This window comes from Pan troglodytes, chromosome 5, assembly GCF_028858775.2.
Source record: "Pan troglodytes isolate AG18354 chromosome 5, NHGRI_mPanTro3-v2.0_pri, whole genome shotgun sequence".
In the NCBI taxonomy this organism is placed as follows: Eukaryota; Metazoa; Chordata; class Mammalia; order Primates; family Hominidae; genus Pan; species Pan troglodytes.
In genome coordinates, this window is record NC_072403.2 from 146,843,243 (window position 1) to 146,867,070 (window position 23,828).

At 34.3% G+C, this 23,828-nt stretch overlaps 1 protein-coding gene across 7 annotated transcripts in view; it reads right to left on the reverse strand.

Annotated features, from left to right (window-relative positions):
- HBS1L (HBS1 like translational GTPase) overlaps positions 1–23,828 on the reverse strand; it is a 90,357-nt gene that overhangs the window by 12,050 nt on the left and 54,479 nt on the right. For all 7 annotated transcript variants that reach the window (XR_010157775.1, XM_001170393.5, XM_016956323.4 and 4 more), the window contains 10 exons: positions 20,740–20,999; positions 20,121–20,286; positions 17,102–17,219; positions 10,983–11,129; positions 10,075–10,149; positions 9,405–9,522; positions 8,680–8,748; positions 5,797–5,901; positions 2,510–2,600; positions 2,011–2,119 (listed from right to left, as the gene is read on the reverse strand). Coding sequence is in view for 6 of the 7 variants with exons in the window: in XM_001170393.5 (XP_001170393.1) it covers positions 2,011–2,119; positions 2,510–2,600; positions 5,797–5,901; positions 8,680–8,748; positions 9,405–9,522; positions 10,075–10,149; positions 10,983–11,129; positions 17,102–17,219; positions 20,121–20,286; positions 20,740–20,999 (1,258 nt within the window). In the remaining variant the exon portion in view is untranslated. The remainder of the gene's footprint in view (positions 1–2,010; positions 2,120–2,509; positions 2,601–5,796; positions 5,902–8,679; positions 8,749–9,404; positions 9,523–10,074; positions 10,150–10,982; positions 11,130–17,101; positions 17,220–20,120; positions 20,287–20,739; positions 21,000–23,828) is intronic.

A 23,828-nucleotide genomic window follows, 5' to 3' on the forward strand; every position in this document is an offset into this window, starting at 1 on the left:
TATGTGCTTACTTAAAAGTGGGAGCTAAGCTATGGGTACACAAAGACATACAGAACAGTATAGGGGACACTGGAGACTCAGTAGCGGGTAGGGCTTGAAGGGGGTGAGGGATAAGAAACTACATCTTGGGTACAATGTACACTACTTGGGTGATGGGTGCACTAAAATCTTAGATTTCACCATTATACAATTTATCCATGTAATCAAAAACCACTAGTTGGTAAAAAGAAGTAAAAAGAAAATTGACAAATAAATAAAAAACAAAGGAAAAAATTACTTGTACCCAAAAGCTACTGAAATAGAGTTTCCCATACAAAATAGGGAAAATTTAAATATATTTACGTAGTATTATGGCATTACTCCCTAAACAGTAAAATTTTAATAGCTTAGGAAACCTTTGTTTGCTTAAAAAATTTTTTTTCAAGTTTTTCTCCCATAGGGAGTAGACTGACAAAATATGGCCATATTTTTCTGAAACAAATTTGATCCTGGTATTTCTGAATCAATATATGCTGGCAGAATCTCCTAAAGCAACAGTGAAAAACTTAAAATTCATGCTTATTTTTAAGAAACTACAGTAGTCAGGGAGACAGTATTACTATTCAAAGTCACTACTGACCTCTTCATCCCTCTACCTCTCCATTGGCAAATATTATTATTGCATGAGTAAAAATATGCAGTAACCAACCTCTCCTTTGCCCCATAGGACATACTGCTTTCTGTGAATGAGTTCCATTCGCTCACAACAATTAACTTGTTGTTACTTGATGATCAATACATGAATTCTGAATATTTAAGTATCTTCAACTATAGCAATTTTTTTAAAAGAAGCTTTTCTTTTCTAGTGTATGGAAGAAATGGAATATAATTATGTAAGTAAAGTACCTAAATAGTACCTTAAAATATAATTTTACATGATCAAATTAATATAGAAATAATTACAAAGAATTATAAAGTACAAGGTTATCTCAAATATAGGTGTATCAGTATAAATGACCCAAATAAATGTATTGCCAACCTCTAAACCACTATCACTAACTTTAAAAAGTCTTACTTTTATTTCAAAGATGCATCAAATGGTAGAAACATCACTGAGAAACATTTACTGTCATGCAGAATCTGTACTATATGAGCTAATTAGAAAAAAAAGTCTAATGGGAAAAATGGTCATCTGTCACGTGACAAAAGCAAAGTACAAAAACTGTAAGAGTACGGTCCCAAATATCTCAAAACAATTACACATAAAACAAAAAATCCAGACTATTCACAAGTAACAGCTTTTCAGGATAAGTAACATTATTGTATAAAATCTCCCTCTTCCCATAAAATGTATATGTTCAAATGATGCTGGCAAACCAACCTTACAACATGCAGGTTCTGAATGTGTTGCTTCAGCACAACTGAATGTCTAGGATCCCCAGACATTTACTGTATGTCTAGGATCCCCAGAATACACCCAATACATACCAACTGGGTGGATAATATGCTCACATAAAAACACACTGACATGTAAAGATATATATCTATGGATTATGCAAGTATATGGCATTTTTATTTTCCATATTTTTAAGTTTTCCAAAATTTTCTACGCAATCTATAACTTTTATTATCAGAAAAACTGCAAATCGACATATTAAAAATGGAAACCCAGAATGATTCAACCTAAAAAACTTAGAAGTAACTAAGAAAAACTTAGAAGTAAGTAAACTTTAGAACACAGTGAAAATGTGTCTATCATTTTTCCCTGGATAAATTTTATTATCATTACTTTGTATCCTATTTATTATTAAATATCTTCTCAATGCCTTTTAAAAAGTCCTCAGGCTCAAAGATCAAAATAAAAAACAAAATAAAAACGATTTTCTAATTATAAGTTTTTCTGGATTACAGTAATAAGATGTTAATTGAAAATAAATATAGTATCACCACTTGTAAAGAAAGTTACCACTTTTAGGATAAAGTTACTTTGAATTTATAAAAACAGGAATAATAAAACATTTTGGAACTTACAGGAAATCCTTTAGTGATAGGAATTTCAATATTAAAGATGAGGATTCGGGCTCTGAAACGAGTGCAAGCTTTAATGGGTACTTTGGGGCCACAAAATATGCAGCCAACACTGTAAGAACAACAAAAAAAGAGGAAAGGTAATTGGGGGACAAATTTACATCAAATAGAAAGACCTCAAAAACATTTACAAGGAAAGTAAAACAATTAAGTAAATTAGGGACTTTTTCTAAATATTCTCTTCTGAGCTAAAGCATGACTTTAAACCATTATTAACCTTATGTCATTTTTATACATTAGAGCTTTCACTCAAAGCACATGCCAAGTATGTGTGCTGACATGTATTAATTCAAATTTTAAGTACGTTTGCTTACATTTACACAGGTGTCTATTTTTGGTCAAATGAAATTCAAAATTGAACTAGCAGGTTGCAAAATATATGTGTTTAGAGGTGAGGTCCTATGTGAAGACAACGGTTGCTTAAACTCATTTTCTCACTCACTTGATTTTGATGATATCCATCCCAACCAAAGTAAGACTAACATGATCGCCTGCTGCCGCCCAGTCGACAGGTTCATCATGCAGAGTGATTCCTGGAAATGAGTAAGAACCAAAGCATACAGTGAAACACCTCGATATCAAACCATAACAACCAACAGAGTTTGGCTGATTTGTGCTTCATCAGTCACTACTCATCATTTTCAATATGAATGGATTGAGAGTAAGAAGTGTAACTGTGAGCGTTGAGGAAAACACACTTCCTCTAGAACTGACTCTTCTAGAATACCACCCTAAACATAAAGTGACTTGTATTTGCCCATAAAAGGCTGACTTCTGCTTATTTAATCAAGATTTTTAAACTAATTGACACAATTGGTATATTCATTAAATAGGCCCCATTCAAATATTTCTATCATATTAATGGATACAGACAAAATAAAACACAGTTCAAATTATTCATAATGACATAAAAGATGGGCTGGAGAAGATGTCTAGCAGTATTTTCTTCTCGAGTTTTGCTTTTAATTAGACAACCACCTAAACAAATAATCCTTGTTTTCCAAGTAATCCATGGGACATGTACACTCAGTCAGAATTTCAAGCGGTCCTCTCAGCAGGCCCCTTAACTACTCCTGGCTCAAAAGAACTTCTTTCCAGAGAGAGATCTGCATACTAATGACTAGTTATATGAAAAGAAAAATATTAAGGAAATAGTGATAAGAAAATTTAATTTAAAAATGATCCTAGGTGTTGCTATATATCTAGAGATATACATCTATTTACCTAGACATAGTCCTGAAGGTAGTCGGAGAAAGCAGTTCCCAAGGGCAATACTCAGCTACCTTACTCAAAGGCTTTTAAAATATATCCCATATTTTCTGATTTTATGGAATATATTTATGGATTAAGTTCCTTTCCATAGAAATGTAGGCCTTTTGACAATGAGAATGTGTAGGCCAACCACTGTGGATAGTTCTTGATTGACACATTGACATGTTCTTAGTAAATTATAATCCACCCATATCTTTCTGAAAATACTCATTTTCTATGCAGCAGGGAGAGTTTCTGACTTTTAGGGAGCTCAAGGATTTAACTTTAAGAGCTCTGAGACAATCTAGAGTTTCATGCAAAATATCATGTATGTGCACATCTGCATTAATCTGAGAAAAGAAGGCATAACTTTCTTCAGGTATCAGAGATTCTTCCTCCCAAACATGTTAGCAATTATCATATTAAGGAATGTTTGTTAAATATCAACTTACTAGATTTAATTTTAAAATGTAAATTTAGAATGACCATATCTGAATTTTGCTATGAAATATGGAATTAAAAACAGAAGCTAGGTATTTACACACAATAGAGATTGCCTTTGGCTTAAACATTTGTAGATGTTTCATACTACAAGTTCAATTAACAGTATAAAATTTTCCAAAGGTAATTATATTCTCTGGTTCTTCTTCCCCTCAATCATGTTACACTGTTCCACATATGACATTTATCAAAAAACTTTTCTCATTGGACAAACATTACAAAAAGAGGCTCTTTTTTAATACTCTATGAGCTTGATATGTTAATAAAGTAAAAAAAAAAGTAATTTAGAATTTCTATTTGTTGGTAGTAGATTCAGTCAAGTCTTTCTTTTGGGACAGTACTGGTTAAAGAGCCACAGTAGTACCTAAAAATGTTTAGACAGAACAGTGCTTTCAAGAATCAAGTAAACCAAGCAAAAGCAGTAAGGTTAGAATGGAGGAAGGAGAACCTCTCTGTTGAGTTAAAAGACTGGCTCTCAAGAAGTAGGGTGGTTCTTCCCTGGGGCTTCTGATAAGACTTCTCTCTTAACAAACACTGATAAAAGATAATACTTTAGAGTTTCTCTGTGTGGAAAGTACAGAGAAGAGGAGGGTAAAGAATGTGAGACTTTCAGAGATGACTAAGGATTTTAGAGGTTACAAGGGAGCCAACCTCAAGGTCTGTGATAACTTTAGGATCATGGTTTTAATTTATGGCTCTTAATCATAAAAAAATTCTTGTTCTCAAAAAAGATCATTAACATACCAAAAAAATCGTGTTTCAAAAGTATTATAGCTCTTGTCAGTTTAAAAAACAAAAGCAGAGACCTGTACTTGCACACAATGAACAGATCTATAGAAAATGACACTATTTTTAAAGTGCATATTACTTTTTATCAAAACTGAAATTTCATGATCTCTAGTGGGCACAAATAAAAAGGTCAAATGGAAATAACTGATTTTCATTCCCTTATTCATCTTTAAATATAGGTTAAACCATGTAACTTCAATAGATATTAATTTCTTAAACTTTTCAAGAAATCTTCTTTTAAAGAGAGCATATGAATTCAAGAAAAATATACATTCAAATTGATAAACTAGTCAGGTACAACTCTAGATATAAACTATAAATTAAGAGTAACAGAGAGAAAAATACTAAAATCTAAAAAATTTTTGCATTTCCAATAGGTTATACTTCAGCTTAAAATGGTTACAAATAATATTATTTTATAGTATAAAACAGATCTTCAGAAGTCAGAGGCTTAGTTGGAAGCCAGAATAAAAGAGGTATAGAATTAGAAAGTTTTAGTCAAAATCTGGAAAATAATATACATGTACATGTAACATATAACATGTATACATATACATATATATATGTGTGTATATATTAGAAGACAGAAACAATTATCAGTCATTATGAAAAAATATTAGATCTATATGCAGAAACAGTGACTGGCAATTTAAACTAGTTCAATTTCTCTTTTCAACATTGGGTTTTTCTCCATTTGAATGTTACTTATATCTTCCTATAAAATATACCTACATTTTTGGCATAAACATGATCAAAGCTGTTAATTTATAGTTATTCTGAAACATACATTTCAAAGTAACAGACTGTAGAAGGCTGCTTTGCCACTGACTAGTTAGGGTAAGGCTGGGACTAGATTTAATTTCTGCTACAGAATATTATTCCAAATACATCTGTGAGGTATCTATACATATCTGATTAAATCCTAACCAGGCTTCTCAGATCTGTGTCAAAAATAGAATGCTACTACAGTTAGAATGTTTATGTACATATATATACAGACACAATCACAACAGAAAAAAATCGTTTAATGTTTTCACATTTTAATCTTCAACAGTCAGTATCATTTTGACAGTCAGTTACAATTTCAGTAAGAGGTTACTTACTTTGGAGTTGTAACTAAACCACTTTTTAAAAATCTGCTGTCTCAACTTAAGGCTTGTTTAGCAAAAGCATCTTGCAGATAAATACCTTTCACGGTACAAGTTTCATTAGGAGGCATTGCCAGTAGTCGGTCACCAGTTTGGATATAACCAGCTTCTATTTTACCAGTTACGCAAAATCCAGATCCTTGATCTGCAAAACATACCAAAATCTTATGGTTCATACAGCAATGTTATCTGATGATTAATACCGTTAACTATACTTAGTTCTCAAGTAGTCATATAAAACTAGTAGTTCAATGGACATTAAATAATAATCATTTCAGAATTAACATCTCTACTAAATATGGCATACCACACTTTACTTTTTTTTTTTGCAAATAAAAATACTCATATTACCAAAGAAAGGTTCATTCCTTTCTCAAATATTTATTGAGAAATAATAAATACGTAGTACCAGATATTATACTAAACTCTGGGGATAAAAAAAAATAAAAATGTAAGTCCCTGCCCATAAAGATATCATACTAGTGAAGAGAAAGATGGAAACAATTACATTGTCCTGAGATAAATAATATGTAAAATATACAATAGAAACAGAAAGGTGCACCAAAGAATCCATGATGGTGAGAATAGACATCTGGCACTCTGAAGAAGGAATAAGTGTTTATTAGGTAGCTTGTATGCATGGGTAGGGAGAAAAAGGAAGACACTGCTGCCCCAGGAAACTGTGTGGGCAAAGGCATAACCAAATGTGGGATGGGCTAAGAGTCATGTGTCACTTGTGGGGGCCATGGGGAGGGGACTATATAGAATAATGAAGAAAAGGTAAGACAGGAGGCAACAGAGATAGGCAAGGGAGAAATAATAAAGGGGTCTCATAAATCACGCTTAGGGTTTAAATTTCATCCTGCAGTTAAGTAATAGGAAGCCAGTAAATATTGTGACCGGAGAAGTAAGGTGATGGTTATTTCTTCTGTCTTAGAGTAGAGGCTGATACAAATGCACAAACTTACTACAGAAAGGGAATAAACTCAAGAATTCGGGAATAAGGAATAACAAGTTTGGAGTGGTAAGGAAAGTGAAGACTAATGACAGAAAGGGGAAAATGTGAGATGATGATGCATTAACTGTGAGATATGAAACTAAGGACAAGATCCATTTTAGGCTTGGTAAATCTGAAGTGTCTATGAGACACACACATGCAGAAGTTGCATTCCGGGGGGACCAATCACACCACATTCCATGAGAATGGTACCCCTAAAAGAACACTCTCCCAGGAGAGATGTCCAGTAGTGCTTAGACAAGTGTGTGGAGAATGAGTGAAAAGGTTTGGGTTGGAGATACAGATTTGGGAAGCATCAAGATGCAGAAGGTAGAGACACTCATGGATGTCAGTTCAAAAGGAACTTGAAGACTAAGAAGAGGACTGAGGCAGCAGAACACTGTTTAAAAGACAGAGAATGAGGAGCCCATAGAGAAGATATAGAGAGGTCAGAGATAGAGAGGTCAGAGAAATAGGTTAACAGGAGAAAGCAGGTCACAGAAACCAAGGGAGGAGTTTCAAGGTGGATGTGGCTACCAGCATCAGAACCAATGCCAAATTCAAGTAAGATAGAATTGAAAGTGTATATTGACTTTGGCAACCAAGAGGTCATTTCATGACCTCAGGAGGAACACACTCAGGAGAGCAGCGTAGGCGGAAGCCAGGAAGCAGCCTGAAAGGGGAACAGAAGGTGAGAAAGTACAGTCAGCAAACACTGTTAATCAAAGAAAAGTAACCACCTCTTGTATTCTTGATAAACAATGGGCATCTTGGAAACTATTAGCATATTTCCTCTATTACTAGAACACTGGAAGCTAATAATGATAATGATAAATTTTGATTTCATTGCATGATTTTTTCAAAGCACCTTCATTCATTCATTTTTTTATTCATGTGTTAAATGTATTATGTGCCAGGCACTGGGCTAGGGCCGCAGATATAGATAAAGAAGAGATAGTACTTGCCTTCAAGGAGTTCATAATCTAAGTGGGATAAACAGACAGCATAGAAAAAATTATAATGCTGCATGAAAGCACAATGACAGAGGGTACAGAGAATACAGAGGGACGCGTCAGGGCATGTGCGCAGGTAAGCACGCCAGTTACCAATTTACTGCTGCTCAGTTCCACATTCACTCTGCATTGCTGGCTCTGTGACAATGGAGATTTAGAGGACAAATGACATCCTTACAGTTTTTATTATTGTAATAATAAATCTTATATCCTTTTATTTATTGAGTTTTTAAATTGTATTTCCACTTTATAGTCTTCTATATAGGATCTTGCCCATATTAAGTTAGATACATTCTTAGGTATTTAATATATCATCTCTTCCAGCAAGCTCTGAACCTCTTCTACGTTGGTCCTTCCTCAGCCCTATCTATAAAGTTTCTGTATATCTTTTAGTTGCATTTTTATCATAGTTAATAATTCTTTATATTACATTGCCCATTTCACCTATGTATGGTATCTAACTCCTAACTGGACCCAGACTGTTACAGATGGGGAGGAAATGGACAAGTAAAGAGAAAGAACAATACAACAGGGAAGCACGGGTAGACGTGTGGCAATAAACACATCCTGTGTGGTTAAGAAACAATAAACAATCCAGTTTGGTTGAAGGATTTGAAAACTAAAGGAATCTAATGGGAGAAAAAAAAACTATAAAGTTAGAAAGACAAAAGGCAAGGTTTTCTTATGCTTGAAAGATGAGAAATGGTGAGTAAACTGAAGGTTTTCCTGGACAGGGAAGCTAAGTGACTAAATCTGTGCATTTTAAGATTAATCTGACAGTGATCCTTAGTTGGGCATGGAGAGGAGAGACTCTGAAGGCAATATACTGTCATAACTTAGTCCAGGAAAGGAGGTTAGGAGGGAATGGGGAAAAGGGGCTATACTGAAGAAGCACTACAAAGGTAGCACTTACCTTTGAAAACATCGGACACACATAATCTAAAAGGCTTGTCAATAGATCGCTGGGGAGGCTTAAAGGAATCTGGAAAAAAGAAATTGCAAAAGGCAAGGTTTAATTTAAAATTAAATTTTTGACTCACTTCAATAAACTCATTATAATCCCACTTCTCCTAGAAAATAACTACTTTTTATAATTACTAATAGCAACTTAACTGTCACTAATATACACATTGAGCATCTCAAATCCAAAATTCTGAAATCTGAAATGCTCCAAAATCTGAAACTTTTTGAGCACTGATATAATGCTCAAAGGAAATGCTCATTGGAGCATTTTGGATTTCAGATTTCTGAATTTGGGCTCTTCAACTAATAAGTATAATGTAAATATTCCAAAATCCAAAACAAAAATTTTAGACCCCAAACACTTTGGGTCCCAAGCATTTCGGATAAGGGACATTCAACCAAGTAATAGTTGCAGCTTATAAAATGAATGTTAATCTCATTTAATTTTAACAACAGTCTATAAGATATGTAAACCAGGCACTAGCCTCATAAACTGAGAAAAACTGAGCACTAGACAGGTTAAGTATTGCACATGATGACAAAACAGGTAACTTAGTTCCTCCGACTACAAATCCTATGCTTTTTCATACGTGTGACTATCTCCCATAAAGAACTCTAAATAATAATTAATACCAAGTTTATAATGCATTAAAGCTAGAATGGCAGTATACTTACCAATTTGTTCTAATAAACATAGTCCTTTATACCATTTTGTGAGTTCACTTGACTGAGATCTTGTGATTAGATTTTCACCACTGAGACCACTTGTAGGAATAAAAGCTACATCACTCTCCTATTAAAAAGATTGACTTATGAAACTTAATACAACATTTTTTAAAACATTAAAAGATTCACCATTACCATAACTGCACCAAGTTTGCAAAAGCAACAATGTACTTTTTAAAACATAATAGAAATCACAGAACTACAGCCCCAAAGTTATCTGATCCAATAATTTTCAACTTTTTTGATTGGGAAACTTGCAAATTTATTCCAAAACATTCAAGCATTTGGTAACAAAGGCATATTACAGATGCTTGCTGGACAAATTCTTCCCTATCAGTTTCCACACTCCTCTATGACCTCCCTAAACCTATACCATCTAATTTAATAGGTAGGGTAAAAAAGTATTTTGCTTACATAAAAACCAACCCAAATATTAAACATATGCAATTTTCTAAGTTGAAATAATCCAAAGAATATATTATATACATGATACTCAAGAGAAAATAAAGCAAAGAGAATTAAATAAATTTAATAAGAATATCAAAGTATTAGTTTTTCCTCTCATACCAGTAAGATGACTTAAGGAAAGTAATAACAAATAAATCTAAAATGATCTTACCTTAAAACCTGCTTGCTTAAGAAAGTGCCCAAGTTTTCCAGTAATCTCTTGAAATCTTTCTTGTTGCCAATTAACCTGATAAAGATCCAATTTATTTTTAAAACTATCCTTCAGAACATGATACACAAAATTTAAATTTCTGCAATGAAATATAATCAAGACTATATAAAATATAAATATAAAATCTATTAAAATCAAAACATGGAATATCAGACCTTGCTAATAATATGATCTAAAAGTAATTCTTCCTCAAAATGCTCAAAGGCATTTTAATCAGGTTCAGCAAGTCCTAAAACGTACATTCCTTTACGCCCAGAAATTTCCATGGAATGAACCATTTTCTAAATACATATGCAGGAAATGTTCAAAAGTAAATGTTTAATAAATTACATCTTTAAAATAGACTAGAATACAGCCATAAAAACAATACCCTCTTTATCTAAGGATTATCAATTACTTGGAAACATGCATAAGACAAGAAAATTATTTTTTAAAAAGCAGATGATAAAACAGATAACCCAATTTTGTAAATAAAAAGATTCTTATCTATAAAAATAAATTGGATGAATATACAAAATGAAATGTTATAAGTTTCTGGGTGGGAAGGAGAATTGGTAATATAGGTTTATTTCTGATTTTTATGCTTTCATTCCACTATAATAAACATGTATTATTTTATAATTTAAAACAATTTTTAGGTTTTAAAAATTAATTTTGAAACAAGAAGACATTTTCTTACTTAAAAATTACTAACACCTCATTTATTTAAGATGAGAACAGAGAATTTATTTTTAAAAACATGGCAACCGACTAATAAAATGTACACTAGTCACATCTAAGTCATCTATACAAGCAGAATAACATCTTAACTAGCATCTTAAACAAATCTCCACAAAGCCCTTAAATACCTGATCCATTTTATTAACTGCAACTGCAAGCTGCGTCACTCCCAGAGAACGGACCAAGAGTCCATGCTCTCGTGTTTGTCCTCCAGTCTCAAATCCAGCTTCAAACTCTCCCCTGCTGGCATCTACAACTAAAACAGCTACATCCGCCTAAAGAAGAAAAATAATCGAAGCCAGAAATAATGTTTCAGCATTTTAATTCAAAGGACAGATTATTCAATTAATTATGTTAGTCAGATTTTTAAAGGAAGACCCTAACTACCCCCACCAAAGCAAATCAAACAAAAGACTCCCAAAGATGGATTAAAATTTTAAAATAAAAGTCACCAAAAATAATGACACAAAGAACAAGAAAAAAGTCCACACTTGATTATATAAGAATTAAAATATATAAGCAAAGGAGGAAAAATATAAACAAAATTAAAACATAAATAAACAGCAACCAGGCACAGTGGCTCACGCCTATAATCCCAGCACTTTGGGAGGTCAAGGCAGGCAGATCACCTGAGGTCAGGACTTCGAGACCAGCCTGGCCAATATGGTGAAACCCCATCTCTGCAAAAAATACAAAAATTAGGCGGGTGTGGTGGTGCACACCTGTATCCCAGCTACTTGGGAGGCTAAGGTATGAGGATCACTAGAACCTGAGAGGCAGAGGTTGCAGTGAGTCGAGATCGCCCCACTACACTCCAGCCTAGGTGACAGAACAAGACTGTCTCAAAAAAACAAAAAACAGCAGACAGGGAGGGACAAACATTTGTAACATATAAAGTAAAGGTTATAATCTCTATAGAATCTTTACCAAAAAAAAAAAACAAAAAAAAACCCAAAACAAAGCAAGAAGACATAGCTTTAAAGGATACAAGCAAGCTATTTGCTAAAGAAATATAAATGATCAACAAACATGAAAAATATTCAAATTCAGTAGAAACTAAAATTTTTTAAAAGTAAAATAAAAACACATTGACATATTCCCCCTCTCCCATTTTTACAAATCACATTGTTAAAGATTTGAAAGACAAAATTATTTGCTGTAGGCAAGGATGTGGTGAGAAGCGCATCCTCAAATATTGCTCATGGGACTGTAGGTGCAACACCTTCCAGGGGGTATTTTCACAAAAAGTATCAAGAACTTAAAAATTATACATATTTTACTTCCCATCAATTCCACCTCTAGGGATTTATCCCAGAGAAATAAGTATAGATCTACAAAGATATTCATCAGAGTACTGTTTATAATGAAGAAAAACAGCAAATATATGAATTATCAAAAAGCAGCATATCCATCCTCTACAGCTATTGAAAAAAAAGCCTTGTATAACAAAGTTTTCTAACCTGTGTGGACCATCTTGTGAATCAGATAGAAAGACATTCCTTTCAGACTCAAATTACACACTCCACAAAAGAAGAAAGCTAACCTCAGCTTAGCTCAGTTTTTGTTAGCCTTATTGAAACTAACTTTACAGGTTCCCACTATTCTTTTGTGTTGATGCCACTTGCATCATGTGGATGCAGCCTTTTAAAATGTGCAACAGACAGTTTGTGCAACCATAGAAGTTCTTCCTTTTCATTCTTATCAATTATTTCTGTCAATGCACTGTAGGGGCATTTTTTAAAGAACACTTTTCTCTTTTACAGCTTTTGCTTTGTATGCATACCTGTTTGTCATAGAAATCCACTTTTCTGAAATCCAGAAAACAAAGACTACACCTGGCATTCCCCTTTTTAGCTATCTCGGGCTGTTACATGATAATCACTTTCTCTCTAGGGTCCTCTTATATTCCATCCACATCATTAAGTTCTCCTGCTTTCTGGTCAGAACAGAGTCCACAACAGCTTGTTTCTTTGTTGCTTCCCCAATGACCCTTTATTTCTGTGCTCTCCAGTTTTTAAAGAATTTCAGATATAATATATAATCCTCACCATAATGGAAAATAAATGGTCATAAAATATGTCAAGAATGTCTCAGATACTTTCTTACAACAGAACATTACGATTTAAATTGAAGTACTAACCATACACTTTGGTGGGATAATTTACACTATTCCTGTTTCCTTTTACTCATACCTAAATACTCCTGCTTTGTCTCTACTCTTAAGTGCCATCTTCACTTCCAATCCCTCATATTTTATAAAACTGAACATTAATTTCCTCAATGAGATCCAGCTCTTTTGATCAAGGATTCTTAGATAAGAATAAGCATACAAACTGAAGCAATCAATTTGAATATTGGCTCTTTCATGCATACCTGTAGTCAATAACTGTTCTCCACACCTCAGGCAAGTTGTCTAACCTCTCTGTGTTACCAACTTACTTACTTCACAGAAACCCTAGGGAGTAAATATAGTTTATATAAAACATCCAGACCAGAACTTCCAAGTCCTAGGCTCAGTAATTGAAAATCTTTTTCTCATTAGGTTTTCATAATAACTGTAAAATTATATTTACCTTCTTAGGTTAAAATGTGAAATTCATTGAATTGGTATTAAGATACCTAAGGCCACAAATGTTCTACCTAATCTTCCTATTACTATCTCCAAAAAATTACTAGGAAATTTCTCTATTAATATTATTTCTAGGCAATAGCTCTTGTCTTTGGGAGTCCAAATGCCTACTATGCATTCTCAAGGAAGCCTCTGATGATCAAGCAGAATAAAGTGATCTCTCTCCACAATGTATATCTTCTCTGTTCTTGCAGCGCAACTGTTAGCCTTTCAACTTCACATCTTGTCTTCCATACTGTGATTTCCCTGAGGTGAGGCAGCATGCCTTGTATGCTTCCTTGTGTCCCCAAAGCCCACTGCAATATTTTGCACACTCGGCAAGTTACTTAACATCTTTGAGTCTCTTTATTTCTTTGTTACATAATGGAATTCAATTAGATGATCTCTAAAATCCTTTCCCACCATAATTCCATAAAGAGTTTGAAATAAATGATTTTTGTTTTTTGAGGCAGGGTCTCACTCCCTTCCCTCACGGCTCACTGCAGCCTCAACTTCCTGAGCTCAGGTGATTCTCCCACTTCAGTTTCCTGAGTAAGTGAGGCTACAGGCACCTGCCACCACACTCAGCTAATTTTTTGTATTGTTAGTAGAGACAGGGTTTTGCCATGTTGCCCAGGCTGGTCTTGAACTCCTAGGTTGAAGCAATCTGCCCACCTCAGCCTCCCAAAGTGCTGGGATTACAGGCGTGAGCCTCCACACCTGGCCTGGAATAAACGATCTTTATAATAACTGTGGACTCTAAGGTCCTAGAATTCAGAAGTATTTTTTACTACAACTGCTTCTGGTGTTTGTCTCGCCCATTAAACTATCAGTGCTTTGTAGGCATTGCATTCCCACACTGCTACCTCAGTGCTTGCTACACAGCCAGTATTCAATAAGTAATCAATGAAAAAAAAAAAAGAAAAAGACTCACAGACATACACACACACACACACACATATACACATATAAGGAGAAATCAAAACTATATTGTATTCTTTGGTAAATGCAATGAGAAGTACAGTTTCCCTAAGTATCAGTGAGGGATTGGTTCCAGACCTCCCAACACCCATGGATACCAAAATCTATGAATGCTTAAGTCCCTTATACAAAACAGGGTAGCCTTTGCATATAGCCTACACACTTCCTCTTACACACTTTAAATTATCTCTAGATTATGTGTAATACCTAATACAATGCCTACACATCACTTCCTTTGCATGGATTCAACACAGTACTCAGTGTGTGGCAAATTCAAATTTTGCTTTTTGGAACTTTGTGGAATTTTCCCCCCCAAATATTCCAATCCACAGTTGACTGAATCCGTAAATGCAAAATCCATGCACATGGAGGAATGACTGTATACTAATTTAAAATGGTGATAATATACACTTCCTAGAGTTGTTATAAAGATTATATTAAACTGAATGCATGTAATACCTAATACAGTATCTGGTCCATATTAGGTACTCAATTAATAGGGATAATTACTTTATTTCAATCTTTTATCACATTCAGTCCATGAATCTTGAATTAATATTCTAAAATTACATGTCAACTTTCTAAAATAGTATCAAAAAATTCTTATCTTCAAATATATTATAATGTATTCATACAATATCCTTTTTGGTTAACAAATTTTCATGTTAAAATTCTCTTTTTGGCTGGGCACAGTGGCTCATGCCTGTAATCCCAACACTTTGGGAGGCTGAGGTGGGGATTGCTTGAGCCCAGGATTTCAAGACCAGCATGGGCAATACACTGAGATCCCATCTTTACAAAAAACTAAAAAATAAGCCAGGCATGGTGGCACATGCCTGCAGTCCCAGCTACTCAGGAGGCTGGGGTGAGAGGATCCCTTGAGCCCGGGAAGTTGTGGATGCAGTGACTGGTGACTGTGCCACTGCACTCCAGCCTGGGCTACAGAGTGAGACTCTGTCTCAAAAAATTAATATTTTAATGAGTAGATCCCAGAAAATGGTTAATTGCTTGAAGTCATGTTTTTGCCATGTAACAGAGTCAAGTTATTTTAACTCTTCATATTTTCCAGTAATCATCCATTATGAAAGAAATCAATGTCCTATATATGCAGTGCTATTTTCATTGCTTTAATCATTTAAAGTTACGGTGATGCACAACATAATGACGTTTTGGTCAACCATGGACCGCATACGTGATGGTGGTCCCATAAGATTATAATGGAGCTGAAAAACTCCCATTGCCTGGTGATGTCATAGTCGCCATAATGTCATAGCACCATGCATTTACTCATGTATCTGTGATGATACTGGTATAAACAAATCTACTGCGCTGCCAATTGCATAAAAGAATATAGCATATGCAATTATGTATAGTACTTCATAATGATAATTATGATAGTGGTTTATGTACTTACTATTTTTCACTTCTGATGATCCTGATCCTGTGTAGGCCTAGGCTAATGTGCGTATTTGTGTCTTTGTTTTTCACCAAAAAAAGTTTAAAGTAAAAAATATATATTAAAAAAAGCTTATGGAATAAGACTATACAGAAAGAAAATATTTTCGTACAGCTGTGCAACGTTTGTGCTTTAAGCTAAGTGTTATTATAAGAGAGTCAGAAAGTTAAAAAAAATTTAAACGTTTATAAAGTAAAAAAAGCTACAGTAAGCTTAATTTACTATTAAAGAAAAACATATTTTTAAATAAATGTAGTGTCCCCTGAGTGTACAGTGTTTGTAAAGTATACAGTCGTGTCCTAGGCCTTCACATTCACTCACCATTCACTCACCGAATCACCCAGAGCAACTTCCAGTCCTGCGAGCTCCATTCATGGTAAGTGCCCTATACAGGTGTACCATTTTTTATCTTTTATGCCCTATTTTTACTGTACCTTTTCTATAATATGCTTAGATCAGTTTAGATACACAGATATTTACCACTGTGCTACAACTGCTTACAGTATTCAATACAGTAATATGTTATACATGTTTGTTGCCTTGGAACTATAGGTTCCATGTAGCCTAGGTGTATAAAAGATGTTACCATCCAGATTTGTGTAAGTAAACTCAAATATGTTCACAGATGATGAAACTGCCTAACAACTCACTTTTCAGAATATTTCCTTATCATTAAGGGATGTATGAATGCAAATTATATTTGATTTTTTGCAGTATTCTTATTAAGAATCATGTAATTTACAAATTGCAATGCTTTTTTAATATTATAAAGAAAGTAAATAAACCACTGGGCGAAAATACCCAAGCTTCATTATTTCTGCATAAACAAGCTCTTTAAAAAGATATAGAACTTGAATATATTGAAAGATATAAGACAGATTTTGAAATACTCAGGCCAACTTATCAATAAAGGAAATATGAAGCTATACTCATCAAGTCCTTTACCATTACTTTTACGATAAAGAAACTCATAGCTTTTATACATTTTGTTTCTTTGTAAGAAATTTTAAAAGGTTTTACAAAGTACAGGTAGAAAGATCATGAAAAATACAATATTGCTCTTTTTGTTCAAGCTTTATAAAGGTTAAAATTTTTAATTTTAAAATATTTTAAAAGTCAAAATCCTAGAATTGTAACCTCAGCATCAGAAAATTTTATGTAAAGTACAATCAGCATATTATAGTGAAGAAAACAGCAGTTACCTGGGCTGCTCCTGTAATCATATTTGGAATGAAGTCCTTATGGCCTGGAGCATCCATTAATGTAATAACTTTGGTTGTGGTTTCAAACTTTGTCATACCAACATCCATGGTTACTCCCCTTAAACAAAACATAACATGGTTAGAATGTACGATATAAATAGTGCCATAGAGTAAATTAATAATAGTCTACATGACCATCTACATTCTTAGGTAAAAATGGAAATTGTTTTTATAGACTATTATTTTTGAATAATTAAATTATCAATCGGGGCTGGAATTTCTGCTATAATAGAAGTGCATCCATATGGTTTTAACCCAAAATGGAGGACAAAGTAAGAGCTCAATAAAAATGATAGTTATGCCCTATGATCTTATTTGTTTTGTAAGAAATAGTGTAAATTGTGAAGAAAGATACATGGGGACAATTCTAAATGGGGGGAAAATACTGCATATGAGAAAAGATAAATGAAAAATTACCATGACCGAGAGGTAATTTTCTTCATGTTCTACGCTTATGCTTCACTAATTATAGAAATGAGCTTATAAAACTTAATTTGCAAGGCTGGTTAATATGCTACATATTTAGAAAACATAAGATATCAAAGCAGATGCCTAATTTTTAAAAAACAGAGATAGATGAACAGCAGATTGCTTTGTATCCTATTTAATTCTTCTTGGAGACCAACATAGTGCCTTTTTTCAGCCACAAAAATGTAGATTCAGATTAGTGAAATGCTTGGGACTAGAAGCTTTTCAAATTACAGACTTTTTTGGATTTGGAATATTTGCATATACAAAATGAGATATCTTGGGGATGGGACCCACATCTAAACACAAAATTCCTTTGTTTCATATACACATTATACACATAGCCTGAAGGGAATCTTATGCAACATTTTCAGTCATTTTGTGTGACCTGTCACATGAGATCAGATGTAGAATGTTTCACTTGTGATGTCATGTCAGCACTCAAAAAGTTTCAGATTTTGGAGCATTTCAAATTTCATATTTTCAGATTAGGGATGCTTAACCTGTATAAGAAGGCCCAAGGAAGGTCTACAAAGGCACTCAGTCATTCTAGGCCTCAGGAATTTAAACAGGGAAATCATGTGGCAATAAACTAGGTTTGCCCCAGAATCACCCAAAGTAAGGAATAATAATACTCCCTTTTACTACCAAAAGAGTACAATTAGAATAATGAACTATAGGTTTGCCCTAGCAATAAAGTAACTGTAGGTGTCCTTAGTCAAGCCATTTTAGCTTAATCTGAAAGCATGGGCCATCCCAGTTTGCTAAAGTGACGCTTAATTCTCTTTAATAATTCCCAAATACTCTAGGGACCACAGACACCTTCAGAGTAATGGTGAACTAAGACTTATTCTGAGATCCTCCCTAGACTGACCTGGGTATACTCTGCTGACACAGCTCTGATTTCAATTTGTAACCCTAAGGATATGAAATGTCACTCAATTTACTAATTTCTGTTCTTCAGTATCTGAGAAGACCAGGGGATTTACAAATATTTAACATGGCGGGATAAGCAACATATTACATTTTGTAAATGCTATTAAGGAACATACGGTGGTGAGCTAAAACTCCCATCATGTACCTGGAAGCATCTGCTATCTATGGAATGAAGAAATATTCTAAAACTTATATCATGCTGAGCAATAAAAAACTAGCAGCAGCAAAACGCAGCAGCAAAAATATGAAAGCCAATCAACAGATGTATTATCAAAAAAGCTAAAATGACTGACCATTATAGGAATCAAATAGATTATTAGTTCACTTGCCAGCTCAACTAAGATACTAGGTAAATTCAAGTAAACCATTCTAACTTAAATTATACTGTTCTCAATGTCTTTACCTGCTTACTAGATAATGCAAAGAAAACTAAAAAGCCACATACTTTAATAATGTGCTTGTTAAACTGAGAGGTGAAAATTATTTAGGCTTCTACTATTGCATCATATACAATTACATTGTTTTCCAAAATTGGCAACTGTCCAGCTAATTTTTCTTACTAGGATAGAAAACAGGTCTGTGATACTAGATACTATAAAGAACTAAAGACACCCACAAAGAAAGAGAAACCATTATGATACAAATTCTGGTTTATCAGAAGAGCTAAGGAATACTGTGACCTGCTTTACAGAGCGTTACCTTATATGTTTATAATGGAGACTATCCAAGACTGCAAGAAAATACACATTAAAAAGGCATGAAAATCCAGATATATTCTCCAATAATCAGATTGAAGACATCAGGGAACACAGTTTAATCTCGTTAATCTAGGACTTCCACAGGACTTTATAGGTTTGTAAAGAGTCATTATTTTGACACAGTTGATATATCTGCCATTTCACTAATTATTAAGGCGTCCTTTGGCTCTCCCACCCTAACTACCCTAACATGATCTATACTGACACTCTAAAAAGACTTCAAAAGAAATACTATTCTTTGGCCAGACAGTAACAGAGACAGAGGAGTAACTGACTGCATTATAGCTATAGAATTACTTGTTTGCAGACTCATAAAAACATAATATGTAAAGTATAAAAATGAACTGTTTGGTAATTTGAATTTGCTGGTTATTTAGATTCTACACAGAAGAGGTTTTACGACAGTTACCTTTCCTTTGTAAGCTGACATGAAATTAAAAGTCTTACTCATAATTTTAATTCAAAATCAAGACAATTTGACAAATACTTAGGGAAGTGACAACTGAAACTTATCCCATAGAATAATCAGCTTATGATTTTTACTGTTTTTTTTCTGCATGGCTTTTATTTTGTTTCTTTTAAACATTCTTTTAATCTATTTCCATAAAATTCAGAAGAGTAAAAACAGTATGCAGATTACATCAAAAAAGTCAAAATAGTTCCCTGATATCTAAAAGCTATTTTCTAAAAATAATCTCTAAAGTATTTCATATGTTTTACAAATTCAACACATATTACACACTTATTTTAGAAGACTGTATGATTTCAAACTGAAAATTTTGAAATATAGTGACTACCTTTCCCTTTCTTCGCCAGTTTCATCCAAGACCCAGGCATATGCAAACGAAGCTTTGCCAGCCTTTTTAGACTCCTGTTCATACTTATGCATAGTTCTTTTGTTTATATTACCCAGAAGATAAAGCATATGGCCCATCAGAGTACTTTTCCCAGCATCAACATGACCTAAAGAAAATTGATTCAGGATTAATACCAGGTACATTTCCAGATGTTCACATTGAGGCATTGCATAAATGTGTAATTCAATATTTCATGTCAGTGGTTTACAGTAATACCAGTATTTATCAAATGACAGTTAAAACATCTAATAGAAAAAAAAAGAACATATCTCTTTACAGACGGGGGGAATTTCTCAGATTTTTGGAAATTAAAATTGTCAACAAGACACGCCAATTTCAAAATGTTCACAAAATGAAAAATCCCACAATCAAGTGTAATGACCTCTTTGGTAACTTGGCATTATCTCTCCCTACGTGACTAGAAAGCATTATGAGACTGTGCCTCCTTGCTCTCTGTCCATTCCACCCATGGAGAAACTCGGAGTTTCCATGCTGCCTCCAGACAGTGGGCAGGCTAAGGCATGGCTGGCTGATGATCCAGAGGGACAAAGAGCATTACCAATGACCACTAAGTTGAGTAGCTGCTTCCCTCCTTGCCGCTTCTCCAGTTCCGCCTTCACATCTATTTGCTGCCTCAGCTTGCCAGACTTTTTCACCGGTGCTGGGGTTGAACTCTGCTCTTCTGATGCTTGAATCGTGTGGGGTGGATTAGCAGATTTAGAAGCAGTCTCAAGAACATCGGAAGAAGCAATGGCATCTTCAATGGGTGGTCCTTTTTGAGGTGTGTGGAAACTATGACCATTTTCTTCAGAAGATACTCTACAGAAGGCAGATAGGAAAAAAGTATTTTAAACCAACTCTATTGATGTCCTACAATGTCAGAAGGGCAGAGAAACTGTTTCTTCATAATCCTTTATGCTCCAGACCAAAAATAATCTCTGCTAAGTAGCTAAAGTCTGTTAAGGTGGAAATGATAAGTAACTAGACTCAAACCACACAAATACAACCGTGGAAGATCCCATGAGAAAAACAGTGTACCAAAAATGAAGATAAGAAGAAAATAATGTTGAAAAATAACTGAAATTCAAAATCAAGCCCACAGCCTTGGCCATATAATCCATCCTATCAAAATCAATGGTATGAAGGAGATATTTTGTAAAAATGGCACCAAATATATCACTGGAGATGAATTAGTACTAAAATATAGTTTTACTTCAACTCATCCTTCCAACATGATAGACTTATGATCTTTTTTACTCAAATACTACCCTGAGGGGAGATATCTCTAAATGACTACAGTTCATAAACATTTTTGACAGTGGAGCTTTAATTCATTAATTCAACAAACACTTGATTTATTAAAAACTACAACATATACTAGGGACTGATGTCAAAAAGAAAATGACATAGAAATTAAAGAGTTAACTACCACTCTCAAAAGATTACAATCTAGTGAGGAACTCAGATATATAAAGGAGAAACAAGACTGCCCAGCTTAACTTATTCTTTCCTTAACAAAAGTAAACACTGATCTTAGTTCTTCATGAGCTCGTTGACACTCCACATAGAAACTAGTACCAGTGCAACTCTGTGAATAGCTATAAGGAATGTGACCTAATAATCAGACTATGATATGCCTCACTTTGCTTTAACAACTATGGATAAACAGAATTAGGACAAAGAGCAGGTTAAATTGGAAGTTATTAAGAATGAAACCAATTATATCCAACTCTATGTGGAGCTGGCAAAGAAAAACTACATATAGAAAGCAATTTATAATAATCATTTAAGATTGTAGCATGATGGATATGTGTAAGCACATCTATTTTCTTCTTGCCTATTATAACAAAAAATACGTTGGTTTTTCCCTGTCAGGGCATTTTTATATGCCCAACATTAGCCCTTCACAATATGCCTCAGGAAAAGAGTCATAATAGTTATATTTGCAACTTTATTTAAAGCCACATATCCATTCTCATTTTATTTTGCTTTTTCAAATCTCCACTAACCAATTTAGGTGTTCATTTCTGAGCACTGCTTAGACAGATGCACTTCATCTTAAACTAGTAGGGAAAAAAACAGTAATATGCAGGAAATGTTCCCATACTTTTAAAGGATTCTAACAGGCTAAATTAAGTGAAATCAAACAGACTATAATTTGCAAATATTTGTTTGAATGACCACAGCTAGTTCTAAAACCAAAACTTGACAATTCTACACTTAGAAGAATTTTTAAAGCCCCACAAATTATAATACAAGTGATCTACTGTGACTAGACATAGGCTCTGGTCTGAATCAGACCTGGCAGAAATCACAATCTCGGGCCCCAGATCTTTTTGTTTTTAGCTGCAAAACATTTTCTTCAGAGGCAAGCTTACATTAAATTCAATATGGAAAACAGATCAAAACAGACAGCTATGGTGGACAGAGTGGGCAGGGGCTTGAAGCTCAGCTCCCCCACCAATCCAGGCAGCCCTCAGAGGGGCTGCCAGAATAGGAAGGGCTTCACAAAACAGGGCTGACTTGATCATTTCATTTGCAATTCAATAACATGAAAGGTTTGTTTTCCTCTGGCTTTCAGGATAGCATTTTCATTTAAGTAAATCTTTTTTTTTTTTTTTTTTTTTGAGATGGAGTCTCCCTCTATCACCCAGGCTGGAGTGCAATGGTGCGATCTCAGCTCACTGCAACCTCCGCCTCCCAGGTTCCAGCAATTCTCCTGCCTCAGCCTACTGAGTAGCTGGGATTACAGGCGCTGGCCACTATACCCGGATAATTTTTGTATTTTTAGTAGAGACAGGGTTTCACCACATTGGCCAGGCTGGTATTGAACTCCTGACCCCAAGTAATCCACCTGCCTTGGCCTCCCAAAGTGCTGAGATTACAGGGGTGAGCTACTGTACCCGGCCCCTTTTAAGTAAATCTTAGGTAAACTGTAAATTAATTCACTAAAATTCTACAGTGTTAGTGGGAAAGGACCAAAGTAATTAGAAAAGTATCCTAGGTAAGTCTGCCCTTAGTAAAAAAAACTTCTGCATATTATGAAATAAAAGTCAATGTTTTAAGATTTGAAAAATATCTAAGATAAGGTCTAAAAATGACCATTTGGATTTCAGGCCTATAATTAATTACTGACTGGTATGAATGAAAGAATAAGTTGGTTGGATTTTTTTCAGGTGCTTTCTGGTATCATTTTGTAAGCTTTTTTTCTTTCTTTCTTTCTTTCTGTTTTTTGAGATGGTCTCGCTCTCGCTGTGTTGCCCAGGCTGGAGCGCAGTGGTACAATATTGGCTCACTGCAGTCTTGGCCTCCCAGGTTCAAGTGATCCCACCTCAGCCTCTTTAGTAGCTGGGACCACAGGCAAGCACCACTATACCCAGCTAATTTTTTTTTTTTTTTTTTTTTTTTTTTTTTTTTGGTAGAGATGGGGGAATCTCAATATATTGCCCGAGCTGGTCTTGAACTCTTAGGCTCAAGTGATGCTCCCACCTCAGCCTCCTAAAGTGCTGGAATTATAGTCACGAGCCACAATGCCCACCCTGTACACTTATCTAATATTATAAAATGACTAGTCTTTTTTTTCTCTAAACTACCTTTCTAAAAGTAAACTATACATGAATCTAGAGGTTTAATCTTTCTTCTGGAGTT